Source organism: Perognathus longimembris, chromosome 4 (assembly GCF_023159225.1).
Source record: "Perognathus longimembris pacificus isolate PPM17 chromosome 4, ASM2315922v1, whole genome shotgun sequence".
Classification (NCBI taxonomy): domain Eukaryota; kingdom Metazoa; phylum Chordata; class Mammalia; order Rodentia; family Heteromyidae; genus Perognathus; species Perognathus longimembris.
The window spans coordinates 4440332-4457626 of NC_063164.1; the positions used below are offsets into that span (position 1 = coordinate 4440332).

The 17295-nt window shown below is 45.7% G+C and overlaps 1 protein-coding gene across 1 annotated transcript in view; it reads right to left on the reverse strand.

The window, feature by feature from the left end:
* Nucleotides 1-2610: 2610 nt before the first annotated feature.
* Nucleotides 2611-17295, reverse strand: part of Trpm8 (transient receptor potential cation channel subfamily M member 8) — a 62830-nt gene continuing 48145 nt past the window's right edge. The window contains exons 21-25 of the mRNA XM_048344143.1: nt 14161-14351; nt 12393-12492; nt 11235-11268; nt 5709-5801; nt 2611-2666 (exon numbers count right to left, since the gene is read on the reverse strand). Of these exons, the coding sequence (XP_048200100.1) occupies nt 5751-5801; nt 11235-11268; nt 12393-12492; nt 14161-14351 (376 nt within the window). The 3' untranslated portion in view covers nt 2611-2666; nt 5709-5750. The remainder of the gene's footprint in view (nt 2667-5708; nt 5802-11234; nt 11269-12392; nt 12493-14160; nt 14352-17295) is intronic.

Sequence of the window (17295 nt, forward strand, 5' to 3'; positions counted from 1 at the left end):
ACCACAAGCTGTCCATCCATGGCTACGGACAAGACTTAGAACCACCGGAGCGGGGAGCCTTGTTTCCGATGGCATCCAATCAGAGTATTCCAGATTATTTGCTTAGCAATGTGTGAACATTAACGCCAGGAACCCATTCCCTTCAGAAATGATTCCGACTCAACTAAGGAATTTTATTATTATTTTTTTCTCTCTCTCTCTCAATTGAAGGACCGAAGCAGCACATTTTATTGAATTCGCTGTCCTATCCGTTGAAACCAAGCTGCAGGCTTCTCCACACAGGCTGTGTGCCAGTACACAGACACAATTAGTACCAGACACCAGGATATAGCCCCTTTGATTAGAGGAATATTCAGTGCGTGTGCTCTACTCAGGAAAGCAACTGCAGACGCAAAAACCTAGAGAGAAAATACTCGAGACACCTCGAGCAGAAGAGGTGAGTCAGAAAGTCTAAGGATCTCCCTGAATACAAGTGAATTCTCAGATCGGCCCAGGTCTTCTCCCAAGAGTTAGTGCGACAGTGAGTGTTCACTGCTGACTCTTCTGTGCACCTGTCCCTGTCTTAATCCAACAAAAACCCAAGGAGCAGAAACCTGAATATGGGGACAAATTCACCTAGGAGGGATCAGAAAGCAGATTATACTAATTTTTGTTTTCGTGGGGGTTTCACATTTCATCCACTACTTTGATTCAAATTCTCCACTTGAACCGGTGCTAAGAAGAAGCTGGGCTGGTTTTCCCGCCACACTGTTGTACCTAGCGACACGGGCTTTATTTTCTCCAGTCACTATGGAGGGGACGTGACTTTCTTCCCGGTGGCTTCGTAAATAGCAGCTGTGTTGGTTGCTATGGTGAGACAGAAGTGAAATGCTCTCAGTCAAAGAGAATTTCTGCACTTTCTATTCCTTGACCATTTTGTCCTGTGTAAATGCCTTCTCTGCCTGCAACCATGAAGTGGAGCAATCTATCAAGGAAGACTCCCTCTTGAGCCATGATTGAATTTAAATTTAAAGAGCACCTTTCATTTGTGTTCATTTCCTGGAAATGTTATGAGGACTGTGAAGAGCTTTATGAACTACTAGCCCTCACCACCACCACCACCCCCCCAAAAAAAGAAAGCAAACTCTTTGGAGTGGTTAACTCTTTTTTGTAATTAGGTATTAGCTTCCTTCCAAGATCCTTTCTTTAACCACTGTGCTTATAGTCTATTTGCAGCTGAAGAACTAATTATAAGCATTTGAATTGCCTTGTATGATTTCAGCACTACTTTCTGGAATTTCCAGAGAAGGCTAGAATACGAAGAGCGTCCAGAAAGACAGTTTCTTCAAGTTCATAAGCCATGTCTTTACTGTCCATAATGTTTAAACAAGGGTATTAGCATCTTCCTAATCTAAGGATTAAATATAATGCTATATTCTAATAGATCTATACTCGTGTATGTCATACATTATGTTCAAGGTAATAATTCCTACTTATTGTTCTTTCATTTAAAAAGTCTTGCAAATGATTTGATAATCAAGAGATACTCCAAAGAATCTAGCCCTGGGGAAATTTCCCAAATGCAGGAAAAAAAAAAAAAGATTCACATTCAAAGATATCCCTCGTAATAGCCAGCTGGAAACAGCGGTCCATGGCCTACGTTACGGAGTTCACTGATAACCAACACTGCATGATTACTAACAGAAGGTTTAGAAAGGTTGTGAAGAAAATGTCTTTCACTTAAAATATTTTTCACTTGCAAAAAGAGTTCACCTAAAATGTTAGGTGAAAAATAAAGAAAAGCTTATACAAACTTGTTTGGGCGGTGTGGCGATGGCATGGAACAGGCTGACGAGGCTATCGAACACACATGAACAACGCTAGACTCAGAGCAGCCCCAAGGAGTGGCCAGTGGCTCCCTGTAGGTGGTGCAGGATGCTTCCCTGCCTTGTGCACGTCTGCGGAGTCTACGTTTCCTACAGTCTCCACGTGCTGTTCTTCAGGGGGAAGTAACAAGAAAGAGGAGCACCCGCAGAGAGGAAGGCCAGATGTGCCTCTCAAGGGTCCGTGTGGGTGACTCTTCACACGGGTAGGAACGGCGTGGTCCCTTCAGCAGAGTCCTACTGAGGTTACGACAGGAGGACGTTGCTGCTTGAGCTCCCTCCCTGGCCAGGCAAGTGACAGGTGACAAGCATTCTGGGAACTGAAAAGAGGTCCCCTGGGAAAGAGCAGGGTCTGATTTGGGGGGACTTGTAACAATGTAGCATTGATCTAGTCATGTCATACAAGGAAAAGGAAAATAGAAACACATAAAAACCAAAGGAACAAAAGCCAGACCAAGTATGGGCTCACAGTCCCCCGCTGGGCCCCTGGGTCAAAAGTAAGACAGCTGAAGGGAAAAGAAGCCGAAAGAACAGACGTTAACACTTGACCCCCAGTGCGAGGTTCTGAAATGCAGCAAGAGCAGGCACGCTCAAGTAGAAGTGCGTTCTAAGGAATCTTCTTCCTGCATGTCGACCTTCATAGGAGAAATGAATCCCAGCCTTGGCTCCCAGACTGGAGCCCCCAGGATGACTGAGAACCATTGCTTCAGTCCCCAGGGATGTGAAATGTTCCCCGTAAGTAATCAATGGCAAGACTGTTCATCGGATTTCTTGGACCCTTCCCAGTGGCATGGCTGTTTTCACCTGTGGAAACAAAGGAAGAATATTCTGTTAACAGATTCTGGTTAGGAAGGAATAGAAGGAGTGGGGTGAGTTCAATCGAAGTACATTATGTGCATGTCATCTATGTCACCGGGAGACCCCTTTTAGAAGGAATTCATGCCAACAGAAAAAATTTCCAGAAAGAAAAGAGTAGTCTGCATTTCCATCCTCAGGTGGGATAGGATGTGCTTCAAAATGCACTGGGAATATACTGAGCATAAATCTGACAGAAAGTCAGGTATAAAGTCAAGAGAATTTCTTTTGGCGCGGAAGCAGCTCAAAGAGCGCTCGCCTCCATGAGCTCTTCTCTTGGAATCTGGCCGGTTTGCCAGCGACCTGCACGCGTAAGGTTCAAGGAGCAAGGGTCAACGTCGCGATCTGGGTCAAGACCTCCCAAGTTTCTGAAGGCTCTACTTGCTCGGTGGTTTCCGCATAAATCATTCTAATGAGTTGATAATAAAATTGCAAGTTGGAATCATTTATCGAAACGCAGGGTGAGGGCGACTCTCACGGGAACCTCTTCAGATCGTGTTGCTCTCAGGATGGTGGCACAAGGGCAAGGGTCAGCACACTGTCACTGCTGGAGCCAACAGTCTCCAGGGGCCGTCCTTCCACTGTCCTCGCAAAGCTGCCCCCCCCTGCGGCGCGGAAGGAGGGGGAGACACACAGCCTACGCTCTCCCCGGAAGCTTGCTTCTTCTCAATCACAGTGTCGAAGAAATCGAAATGGAGCTAATCTGTTTAATTCTCCCCAGGTGCGTGGATCCGAGGCCGACTCAGGCCAGAACGGGTGAGCGGCTCTTGCTCAGGTTGGCTCCGAGCCTACGCCAGCTACGCCAGCTACGCCAGCTCACACTCAGTCCTCGGAGTTGGACGTTCTCTCCCCGTGAACGGTGCTTGCCTCGCCCCGCTGGAGCAAGAAGCACGAGGAGACGCTGGACGAGCGACGTCGTAGTGGCGGGTGGCGGGCTGCTGCCTAGCAAATTGCATTCTCGGTGAAATTCTTAAGAGTAGGCCATCCAATGTAAAAACGATGACCTTTGGCTGAGGGTGTGGGGGCAAACCCTAGCACTACAAAAATATAAAAAAATAGTTTATAGCTAGACGTAAACATATACACCCCAAACTGGACTTTCAAGATCATTGTTTCCAAAGAAGTCAGTGGTTAGGAATTCTCAGCACACCTGTGTTCTTTTTTTTTTTTTTTTTTTTTTTTGGCCAGTCCTGGGCCTTGGACTCAGGGCCTGAGCACTGTCCCTGGCTTCTTCCCGCTCAAGGCTAGCACTCTGCCTCTTGAGCCACAGCGCCGCTTCTGGCCGTTTTCTGTATATGTGGTGCTGGGGAATCGAACCTAGGGCCTCGGGTATACCAAGGCAGGCACTCTTGCCACTAGGCTATATCCCCAGCCCACACACCTGTGTTCTTAGACGCTCCTTTTCTTATCATCTTTTTGTCTCTGATGCATTGACACAGGGAAGTGAGGCATTGTCGTTCTCCTACACCATTTTTGGTTGCCAATTAGCTCTTAATAATTAATAATGGAAAGGGCAAGTGAAGGGCTAGTGGACAGGAAGGAAGACATTCTGCCTGCCCACTGGTACACACACACACACACACTCACACACACACACACACTTGCAGAAGAATGCGAGATAAGTGGACTGGAACTTTCAGTGGTGAATGTGCAGGTCTGAGTTTGTATCTTCTCAGATGATTACAACTCTGCAATTGCCTTTAAATGCTTATCGGTTTAATTGCCTTGTCTGTCCCTGGTTGTTTTCCCTGTCGTTCAGCTCATATATTTAGCAAAATACCACGCTTTCCAAAATCCAGATTAAAATTTACCATAAGGTTCATTCTTGGTTTTCCATTTGTCCGGGGCAATACTGAGGTTTGAACTCAGGGCCTTCACTTGCTTGGCTGGCTTGCTCAACTGGAGATAAACCATTTGAGCCATATCTACAACTACTGTTCTCTTGTGAAAGAACTGAGATGAGCTTCCCTTGACTACACAAAGCCAGGAAGTAGCACTCATCTTTCACATGATATCAGCTGTGCATCAGTCTTGCTCTGACAGCCCTCCATAATAGAGAGCTTTAAACAGGATCTGTAACTGTCAGAACTCAAGGAAAGGAGCTGAGTAGACAGAAAGACTGACAGGGACCCGACGCACCGCAAGTTCACTGCAATGTAACCACTCCATCAGGGGAAATTCTGCAGCTTAAGTAATTACTGCCAGCACGGGCAGTACCAGAGGTCAGAGCCGGAGCCAGACAGACTCTGGGCTCTCATCAGCCCGCAGTAAATGCTGGTGGGGGAGGGAGAGAGGGAGGGAAGGGGGAGGGAGCAAAGCAGTTCGTCCTTGTGTTTCCATGCTTTGCAATTTACCGTCTTGAAAATCTCCAGTCCAACAGAATGTCCATCCCTATTTTTATTCTCAACTCCCTCTGTCCCTGAAAACATCTCTAACATTTGTTCAGGATTTGGACAGGTAATGAGAAAACACAACTAAGGCATTCAGTCAGATAGATCCTGGAACAAAACCTAGAGTTAAATTTGAGCCACATGGTGCAGCTAGCTACTGCTGCTAAAGCTCAAACACCTCACAGAAACGATTCTGGCTAGTAAAAACAATAAAAAGAAATCAATCCACATTTGAATTTCCCATAGCAATAAAGATAATAACTGATTATGAGAATAAGGTCTCCATACGATATTCATGATATCATGTTAAGAAAAAAAACACCCAGCAAGTGTGAAGACAGTGTGGTCATGCTTCCATTCATTCAAAGTCGCTGAGGGTGTTCTGAGAAGCCCTTGAGGCTGTGTCCCTCACCAGAGCCCTCCAGCTGCCAGGACCTCCATCTGAGCATCCCTGAGTTAGCTGACTTTCCTGTACAATGGGTTCTTTTCTACTCTAATGGCATCACTGTGAATATCAAACAAGTGGAAAAAAATGTCACGACTTTAACACAGTCTTCAAGTGTGTAAATTTTCAGGACAAAGGGAAAAGCCAGCAACTTACCTTGCTAGGATTAGATTTTTCTCCATGAAAGTTCAGGTCCTTTTATTTGATTTTATTCACAATCTCTTTCAGCAGACTTTTGAGATCATTAAGCTTGGAAAGAGAAAAACAGAATTGGTCTTAAGATACATTTTCTAACATTCAAATTCAAATAATTGCTATATAGGTTTTCCATGTAATAGACATGGATATTAAATAGTAAATACAATAGACCTGGGGCAGACAGGAAGAGAGAGGGGCGGGAAGAGGCATGTGATATCTCAGACTGTGTTTATTACTTTCTGAAACCAAATCAGTAGCAATTAATAAACTAATCAGTGCTGGGTTCCAGTAGCTCACTCCTCTAATCTTAGCTCCCCAGGAGACTGAGATCTAAGGATCTCAGTTTGGAGCCAGCCTGGATACACAAATCCATGAGACTCTTATCTGCAATTAACTCACAAAAACCTAGAGTGGGAGGCATGGCTCAAGTGGTAGAGAGCCAGCTGTGAGTTCAAGCCCCAATTCCAATATGAAGTAAGTCAGCAAATAAATTAATCTAGTGATTTCCACAGATTGCAATGACACAAAGGAGTATGATTCAAAAATAATCATTTTAAATGCAAAACTATACTAATAAAATTATAAGACACTAATAACGCTTTGCCTTGTAAAGGTATAATACTGGTAAATATAATAGGATGCTAATATGATGTAAGCCTTCTCCTCAACATACATACAACACCCACAAACAGTATAAACAATAAAGTAAAGGCATAATAAAATTATTCTCATGCATTAATGTTTCGTGAATTTATCATACTAGAGTCAATAACTCATTTTAAATAATGTGTCACATTGGTATACACAAAAAAGTTCATAGAAATATATAATTTCTGTATGGCTGATTTTTCCAAGTTGCTATGCCATTCAGTTAAGGGGAGAAACTGTATTTAGGCTAAGCTTATTTTCAACAATTACCTCTTCCTTTAACATGGACAAAAAGAAGTTAAAAACCCTAATGGTCACCTTAATAAATATGACACAGATCCTTTCTTACAGATTTAAGATCAGTTTTGAATAATGCTATTTATTGGAGTAATGAGATGGAAACATGTTTTTGCCATACCAGAGTACTTTGTTAAAACTAAAATGATTTTAATACACTGTTTAAAGTATAGGAATGAAATGGAAAGTAGACCTATAATTTAAAAAAATCAGCAAAATTAAGAGTGGAAAAAAGTTTTCATAGAATGAGTCATTAGCTAGATGACAAGAAAAAATACCCTACTTCCTACTGTGATGGGGTTCTGAATTTTCACCTTCCATTTGAAGGATGAGGGGCTGGGAAAACCCAGCCCAAGGCTGTGAAAAAAAAAAAATCAGTCAGGCTCCCAGCAGCAGAGCAATGGCCAGGCTGGCACGGGTCAGACAAGACCCACAAGGGTGCCTACCAGTACAAACCAGCTGCCCAAGAGAGGGACAACTACTCATCAGTCCCCCCACCAGGGAACATAAATGCCCTGTGAAGGGAACCGTGCAGACACCCACTCTCGGCTCCCTGCAGTTCCCAGGAGGGAAGGGTGCCCCTCACTCTGGTAGTAGACCCTCAAGTTAGCTTTGAAGACAAAGGCAGCCTACCAACAACGAATCAAAAAGAGCTACAAAGCCCCAAGGAACCCAAAACAAACCAGGAGCTTAAATTTGTACCTAAACTTCTCTGAAGAAGAAAAGCTCAGCAACAGATGGCTTCATGAATGAATTCCATCACACATTTGAAGGCGAACAAGTACCAACCCTCCTGGTTAAATTCTCCCCCCCACCCCAAGAAAACAAAACAAACGACAGCAACGAAATAAAACCGAAAGAGGTAACACTTCCACACTCATTACTGAGTTGACTAAAACAAGACAAAGACACCAAAGACACCAAAAGAAAACTACAGGCCAGTGTCTCTGGGAATACTGGTGAAGATAGATGGGAAAATATTCACTAAAGTAAGGCCAAACTGAATTAAAGAGCACTTCAAAAGGATCATAGACACAACCAAGTGGCATTTATCCCTGGGGTTTAAGGATGACTCAACATCCAAAGATAAGTCAATGCAATGGGAAACTAAAGGGCCACGCCATCTGCTCAGTAAATGCAGTAAAAGCAACAGGCATAGTTCAGCACTCTTCCATGAGAGAAACTCAACCTTTGTTGGGTATAGAAGGAATGTACTCTGACACAATAGAAGCCAGATATGGAGAAAATAGTAACATACCTGAACACTATAGCTAATGGGAGAAATCTAATGCTTTTCTTCTAAGATCTGAAATAAGACAAGATTGCCCATTTTTGATACTGCTACTCAAAATCATACTAGACGTACACACCAGACAAGAAAAAAATAAATAAATAAGCACATAGATAAATGACACTTGAATCTGTTCACCAATGATCTTGTATATCTTCTGTTAAAATATCCACCAAAAAAAAACCATGGCCTTGCTGGAAATAATAAATGAATTTCAGTAAAATTGTAAGATACAAATCCAACATTCAAGAAAGAATGATATTTCTAATCACCAACCATGAGCTATCACAAAGAAAACTTAAGAAACTCCCATTACCATCAGCAAGCAAAGGAATAAAACTTAAGAATGAACTTAAACAAAGAAGGGATGCCCACAGAATATTATAGGCATTGATAAAATTTTAAAAGACACAATAGATGGATACACTTTTATAGGTTGCAAGATTATTACATTGTTTCCTGATTCTCAATCTTTAGCAAGAAGAACAAAGCTAGAAAGAACAAACTACCCAATTTCAAAATACATTATAAAACTGTAGCAAACCAGATGAGCATGCAGCAGGGCAGATTAGAGAACCCAGAAACAAACCTGTGCAATTACAGTCACAGGATCTTTGGCAAGAGCACCAAGAATCACCAGAAGAGAGGGAATAATCTCATCAACAAACTGAGTTGGGAAAAATGGGTTTCTACATGGGAAACTCATGCAACTGAAGCCCTATCTTATCGCCATACACACACAGTGCCAACTCCAAGGGGTTAAAGATGCAGACACAAGACCTGACACTGTAAAGCTCTGAGAAGCAACCGGGAAAATTCCCCCAATCCTTGGTCTCGGCAAATGACTTCCTTTTATACGTAATCCTTAGAACGCCAGACAAAAGCCAAATTAGACAAGTAGGTTAAAACACACAAAAGGTTCTTCACAGTGAAACAATAAAACAGTCAGTAAAATAGGGCAAACCCCTTATCAGTTCATACATACCTTAAATGAATATCGTTTCTATGCTAAGAACACCTCAGTGATGAGTTTTATAGCTGAAGTCCATTTCAAAGGAAGAAAAGAGACCCCAAAACCTTGTTATAAAGACAAAAGACTACCCCTGAAATTCTAGGTAAGTGGAAAAGAGGGGACTTTTGTGGCCAGAGGGGGCAGTAAGGGTAGAGAGAGGGGTGAGAGGGCTGGAGCATGCCTGAGACTGAGCCAGAGGAGAGAGGTCAGGCCGGCTCCAGGGCCCCCCCCCGACCCCCCCCATCCGCCTTCCTTCCCACGTAGACCCCAGCAGCAGGCTGCAGGCATGCTAGAGATGGAGGAAAGTTGTTTCCGGGTTTTCACTCCTACGCGATTCAGCTTGAGAATGCTCCGAACCCCAAATCGTGGAAGAGAAAATTGGTTCAAAACATTGGGGAACCGTGTTTGCCTTGACAGACTCAGCCCAATGCCTGCCGCGAGGCAGGTGCTCAGGAAAGCCCGTGTCTTAGATGACCCTCAGACCATGTTTGAATATGAATATGTGAGATAAAAAATAACATAATCTGTTATATATATATACCATATACTATGATATACTATACTATTACGTATGATGTAATCTTAGGATGCTATCTCTTAGTGTTCTTTCATATAGTCTCTTAATATTCAATTCTGTCCTAATCTATACACATCCTGCACATACTATTATATATAATATATACTGTTATATATGTATATACTAGTATATATATATTTATATGACACAATCTTAGAATGCTGTCCCCTAGTTTTTTGATATATCCTCTTAATTGTCTAATCTACACACATCCTGGCATAATCATTAATGAATAGACACCCATCTCTCAGGACACACGGGTCTTCCCAGACTCTCAGTAAAAACAAGATGGAAACCTAAGAACCAGAGATGTCTTAAGAGTGCACAATGGCTACCACCAGTTCTTCCCCCTGTGCCTTCGGGCTGCTTGCACATCAGCAGGAGAAAGGAACCAGCGCCTCTGGTTGAGCCTGGGCTGGCCTGGACTTCTGGGAACAAAAGGCTCGGTGAGAGGTGCCACAGGCCAGCCGTTCCCGTCCGTGGTTCCGCTGAGGCCATGGGAAGCCACCAACCTGCCCACGTGAGCCTTTCCTGACCTACATAGAGCATCACGAGCACGATAAAACGCACTGGGGGAAGTTCACTGTGCGGGAGCAACCAAACACACGTGATCATCCGGAGACCTTGAGTCTGACATAGAGCTCAGGAGTCCAGGGGGAGGAAAGAAGAGAAGGATCTGAAGGAGGGGAAGGGCCTGCTACCGACCAAGCCTCTGCTCAACGCGCTACAAGGGAGGCCGAAGACGAGGCCCGCCAAGCCACAGACGCCATTGCTTCGTGTCGCCCAGAAATGCAGGGAGAAGTCAACGAGAAACAGGTGAACAGAGAAATTCCTCGCGTTCCAGCTCCGCAAAGGGCACCTCCTGCTCATCGTTCAGTCAGCCAATTAGTGGCTGAGACCCTACTTCAGACACGCGACTGGAAGGCCGGGGATCCTGCCGAGTGGTCAAACAGCACGGCCTTAGTGTGTGCACCCAGGAGTCCCTGCTCATCCTCCAAACACAATAAAATACAAAGCCCCATCTTTTCTCCAGGCTTCCAGAGACCTAGCATTTAAGATCAGCTGTGCTCGCTGCTGAACTGGCTCAAGATTTTGCACTTCAATGTGTGGACTCTCTTTTTCTTGCGCTCTCTCTCTGTCTCTCTCTGTCTCTCTCTGTCTCTCTCTGTCTCTCTCTCTCTCTCTCTCACACACACACACACACAGACACACACACACAGTGCCCTCCCAATGAAGTAGAATAGAAAACAAGCTAGATTCGGTCACACTGCAAATAGAGGCTCACAAGCTGCTGAAGACGTTTCCACGTCTTCCTTGTGTTTCCCTACTTGCCACCGTCTCCACCTCCTTTCGCAGTGGGAAGAAAAAGTAGGCCCTGGGTTAGAAGTGACGGAAACATTCTTAAAGATCATGGTAGTGGCACCTCAGCACCCATGTGGTCTGTGCGCATGAGAGGCAGTCCCAGCCCGGCCCCCAGTGTCATGGTAAACGAAGACAATAATGAATGGGGAACAGAATCATATCTGTTTCCTTAAACAGTTAGCTCCTCTTGTGGTCTGACCCTACGCATCCACTTCTAAGTAGAAGCTCAGAGATACTAAGTGTGCATGTGTTTGTTTTTTTAAATCCACTCCCAAACCAATGTATAAAGAACCATACCTTTGTATCCAGTTGTCTAAACCGATGCCTCATTCTGCCAAGGAATTAAACAACAAAGTAAATGAGAGAAAGAAAGAGGGAGATGGACACAGCGCTCTTTGGCTCCAACTGAGTCTTTTCAAAGGCAGAGTTTCAGACTGGTTAATCGTCAGCCCGATCCAGGGTCAGCTGCATTGACCATTCTAATGTCTTTCCTAATATCCAAACTAAGCCAATTCTTTTCTGGCCCCAAGCCAGAGGTTAGCAAATAACTGCTCCTTCTACTGATGGGGGAGAAGAGGCCATCTTGGAAGGTCTGCCCCTCCCTCCGCACCCCCAGACCTGAGTCTAAGAACCCAGGACATCCGCCTCAGCGCTCAACCGAAGCGCATCCCTGTCTCCCTCGATCATCGCGCTAGACTGCACACGGGGGTCCCCCCTGCTGGTATCTATTCACACTGGGCACACGCCCTTCGCGGGGGGCGCCGGGCCCTCAGGAAGAGTGACCGCTGTCAGGGAAGAAGATTCACTTCCACCAAAAGGCGGAGTGAGCTCCCATAGGCTTTGCAACGTTCTGCTTGAGGCCTTCCTGCACACTTAGCCCTGACTTCTCTACGTCCAGAAGACGTCGCATGACTGCGTTCTTCGCGAACGTTTATGACAACTCTGCGCAACCCAAAAATGCTGTGCAGGGATTTCCGGGAGCAGCTTGTCTCACCTCTGCACATCTGTATCACGGAGACAAATACATGTGTGTGCTCTGCATGGTAAAGGCAGCTGACCTGTGGCTCTCCCTGGGAACACCCCCCCACCCCACCGCCCGGCACCTGCAGACGCGGCTGGTAGCGCTAGACAGTCTCCGCATAACCCTTTCTTTTCCAGGGCCCTGAAGGTCAAGCACAATTGGGGCGGGGGGGGGAGCATGTGCACACATGTGTGCACACGCACACACACACACACACGCGCACGCATGCATGTGGGGAGGGGCCAGTATCTCTCCCCTTCTTGAAAAACCGCGATACAGGCATAGGCGTGCCGTCTTCAATATCTTCAATCATCTGGTGCCGTCTCTGAGACGGTATCATCATTCTCTGCTGAAAGGGCTCGCTAGAAAGCACGCTCAGAAAAGCCAGCTCTGCTCTGCTGACTTAGGGACAGAGAAGAGAAAGACAAGCATACTCCTCTGCACTGTCGCTGCCTTTCGTGTTGATCTTGACCAGGTAATTTTCCTTCATGACGCCCTCCCATGCCAGCGTCTCATTGTCCTCATTCTTGAAACCTTGAAGAAGGGGACAAGAAAAACAATCAGACTGTTCTCTCTGCCTCTTGCTTTCTGAATCAACACCCGGTGGGCATTTGGTGAGACTCTGGAGGCAGGAGCATTAGATTTGTCCTGCGCAGGTCGATTTGACGGATGTAACTTACTTATTCATAATAGGAGCAGAATGAGGGTATCCTCACGGATTTCTTGGTGACAATGAGGACCTGGAGCTGCTTATGTGAAATAAGAATGTGGTCTTTATTCCAGACAGAGATGGATTCAAATCTCACGTATGTGTGTTTTGTGACTTAGTAATAAAATCGTTGAGCTAATGAATTTGTCTCTTACGTTGGTTGTGAGATCCTCTTTCGTGGTCATGATAGAAAAATCCAACTCTCCACGCAAAACCAGGACAGGAACTTTGGAGATGAAAAAAATAATGAACCTTTGTATTCTCCTGAAGCAGGCAGTCTGGAAAATTCTTAGCTCTAGCTGCTCCCTCTCATTCAGGGCTTGCAGTAAAATTGGCCTGGAATATGTGCTGATAAGATTCTTAGTTCATTTATTTCAGATGGCAAAGCACAAATCACAAAAAAGCCCAGGTGATCGATCACCTTACCTACACTTCAGACACTAATGTAATGGGCATCAAGCCTCATCAATTCAGAGGCAGGCAAGAGAAACATGTGTTTTTGCAGGTGGTCTCTTGGAATCGATGCAGGTGGTCTTGACCTGTCCCTAGCCACCTGAATGTATCCATTTGCCTTTGGAAACTACAGCAGCTTCCCGGGTTTAAGAATTCATCTGGGGCTTCTACCAAAACTAGAACCCGTATGTAAGTGATTCGATCTCTACCAATCCCACACAGCAAATAGGTATTTGCTTTCAAATGGTGGTTATTTGCTTTGCAAAATAATTCATAACCAATCCTTTCCAGTTGTATTTGTCCTAACAGAGTTATTGCAAGTATCTTTCTTCCCCCTTCACACTAGAGGATATGCAGAATCCCAAGGGGGCAATTAAAAGTCACCCCAGAAAGGGCTGCCGCTCCTGTGCACAGATGGAGTAACACTACATCAGTGACGACGCTGGAGACTCTCAGCCTGGGGGGGGGGAGGGGGGGAACGTGTTTCCTACTGTCAGGTGGACAGGACTCTTTGGGGGCCACAGGGGATGCGTTTTCTGCAAAGGTCCGTCAGCGAAAGGTCCCGTCCCCTCAGCGGGCTCTGCGGACGGGGCGGTGATACCTCCGTGAGTGGGGGCTGGATCACGGGAAGCAGACCCTGAAAGGGGATTCTGAAACCCCAGTCTCTGGGTTGCTCCCTAGGTTCTGGTGGATAATGGAAGCGATCCCTTTATTCAGACGTCACCAGGCCCAAAGCAATGGGGCTATCCCGTCGTGGAATGGGCCTCCAGAACTAATTTCACGCGAACCTAGGAATTCTGCCCCTTCAATGTGCTGTCCGCGTTATGTTACGTTCACCTGAAAGTTACTCTTCCCCTCGCCCCCAAATAAGGGGTCCCCAGATTCACAATGCCTTCTCTGGAGCCGCCCCCCCCCTCCCCCGGGCTGGCCCGCTGCCTGACGTTTGGAGAGGAGCAGGCGTGAGCGGCGGGGCTCGGCTGGGTGACGCGCTCCCGTCTCGAGGCGGACCTCGCATCCTCCCTCGAACCCCGGGCACTCACAGCACGCGGAGGACTCCGCGCTGCTCTCCTTGCAGCAGCATCTGAAGCACTTCTTCACCACCATGTAGAAGTAAGCGAAGACCACGAAGGGGAAGGGGATGTTCAGGCGGCTGCAGTACTCCTGCACCAGGAAATACCTCTGGAACTTCCAGACCTGGTCGTTGTTCTCCTGCACGATGCCCACCGTGTAGCTGGAGGGAGAGAGAGGAGCCGCGTCGCGGAGATCCACCCCTACGCAGCCTCTCGCCGCCCGACGCGGCCGTGCGGGCCTCCAGGGACGCCCGTGTGCTCCAAGGTCTACAGTGGACTTAAAAATTATTTTCCTTAAGCTCTCTCAAGGATTCTCTTTTACCAACTCCTGTGACAAAGAAGTCACGGATGTCAGCTCTCTTGGGAAGAGTCTGCTGCCCCCTGGTGCAGGCTTAACTGAAAACAGCCTGCAGAAACAATGCGTATGGGTGTCCGTTCAGTCCCATGTCTTCACGTCTGGGAGTTTAACCTAAGAATAAGGAACTTTTGAGAGAACTATGTAAATAAACATATGCATTTACATATAATGCATGCATGCATAAAATGTGTTCATAGAATATATAAATCTATGCATCATACATAATACGTGTGTGTGTGTGTGTGTGTGTGTGTGTGTGTGTCACTGCAGGTAACAGCTACCCTCACCTCCTTTCCTAGGGAGAAAGAATGACCTAAATGTTTAATGTAAGAAAATGTTTCACCAGTTGCACTACATCAACACAGTTGCGTTACACGGCCATTAGGTTGTATGGATGAACAACTTCATGCTTTGGAACAATGTTTACGGGTTCCATGAAAACCACCAGGCTCAGACTCGTAGTCACCACATAATCTCACCGTGTAACTCAGAACTCACAAGGGGCAATGGCCACCTTCCATTGGTCTTGGCTGCCTCTACTACTGCATCATGGTGTCCTTTTGTTGCTTTTCCTTCTAGAAGTCGGGCATCACACAAAGAGTATAAATTACGGACATAACTATAAAAATGTCCATGTTAGCCGGGAGCTGGTGGCTCACACCTGTAGTCCTAGCTACTGAGATCTGAGGCTGAGATTTGAGGATTGCAGTTCAAATCCAGCCTGGGCAGAAAAGTCAGTGAGACTCTTATCTCCAATAAAAAAAAAGCTGGAAATGATGCTGTGGCTCAAGGGGTAGAGCCCTAGCCTTGAACATAAAGAGGCTCAGAGATAGCACCCAGGCTCTGACTTCAAGCCCCAGCACTGGGAAAAAAAAATCCACTTTAGGACCCCCTATACACTGTTAGTGGGATGTAAATCAATGTAGCTTCTATCAAATTCAGTAATGGGATTCCTCAGGAAGCTACAAGTAGAATTGCCATGTAAGCCTGCCATATCACTCTTGGGCATTTATCTAAATGAATGTGGATTAACACAGGAGAGAGACATCCTAACCCTCATGTTTATGACAGCACTGTTTATAATAACCAAGATACAGAACCAGTTTAGAGGCCAATAACCCACCAGTGGATAAAGAAGAACGAAATTATGCCAGTTGCAGGAAAATGAATGGAACTGGAGAGCTTCGTGTTAAGGGAGATTAGTCAGGTGCAGGAAGACAACTATTGCATGTTTTTGCACATATGTAGAATCTAGACCTAACTCCCCCCCCCCCCAATAACACAACACGTGTGTACCATGAGGAACGTTTAGGGGGTGGGGAACCGTGGATGGAGAGAGGAGTGAAGGAGACAATGCCAGTGAATGACATGGAGTCTGTATGTGTGTGTGTGCGTGCATGTGTGTGTATGTGTGTGTGTGTGAGAGAGAGAGAGAGAGACTAGCATGATGAACCAAAAACTGTTAAAAGGGGAAGGGGGAGAATAAGAAGAAGGAATACAAATTGGGTAAATTTGACTTGACCAAGGTACATTACATGCATGTTGTGAACATTACACATTAAAACCTGTTTGTGCAATTCATTTACACTAATGAAAACTTATTACATGTCTATTTTGTGTTCTACCCCCAAACTAATTATATACCCTGGTTTTCTATGTGCAAATCAAACGAAATGCACAAGACAGGCAGCGTTTTCTACCAGACACTATTCCCAGCATTCTATTACATATTAGCTGACTCAATCTGCAAATAACTCTAGACATTCTATTGTCCTCCACAATGAACAGATCAGGAAACTTTGACACCACAAAGAGAAGTAAACGCCTTGAGTCTCTCGACGAGGAAGGGTTGAGTGCAGAATTTGGACCCCCGTAGTCCAGACCTCCTGGACTCTATCCCACTGCAGTGCAGAAAACATGTCATATTTCAACAGCTCCATGTGTTCAAAACATAGCTTTGGGCTACGGTCTATTTCCAAAACATCTCCTTGAGTAGCTTAGCCCTTTTGATGTCTACAAAGCATTTTGTCATGTGCGGCCCGTGCCTGTTGTTCAGGGTGAGCTTGTTTAAGGGGGCCACTCACGCCCAGTAAGCATCTATCCTTCACAGACTCCATGTAAAATGGTCACTTGACTCACCCTGTCGACTTTGTGTGGCACACGTTTGTTTTTTTAGGTGAACGGCACACAGGACCGTGCAGACTATAGCCCTGAAGGTCGAATCTACCAGTGTGTCTTCCAAATGCGGGTCAGGTTACTTGGAGGCTCACACCAGCGTCCTCAACCACCTTCTGCCTGGGACTCAAGCATCCATCCGGCAGATCGATGGATGCAGCACGGACTTATGACGTTCAGGCTGAGAACTTGCCAGAAATCACAGTTTGCTACCGTGTGCCAAAACAAGTATCATTATTCAGATTACTGTCCCCCAACACATCTTTAAATGGTTATGGATCTAGTCCAAAAAGGATTATACTGACTGCTCACAGCTCAAACGCACACAAAAAAAGCAGCTGCATCTACTTTACCGCACGGACTGTTTTTTTCAGAGGTTTGAATCCAAAAGCGACTCATCAGTCCTAACAAAAGAGGACATCTGCGGTGCACGCAGCAGGGGAAGTGTTTTCTCCATCAGGGAGGGAGGCCGACCTCCCTCCCGTCCTCGTAGAGGTCAGAGAGAAGGTGAGGAGGAAGGTGTATGGGCAGCTCCGCTCACCGGGCTGCCCTCCTAGATGACCTAGAATCGA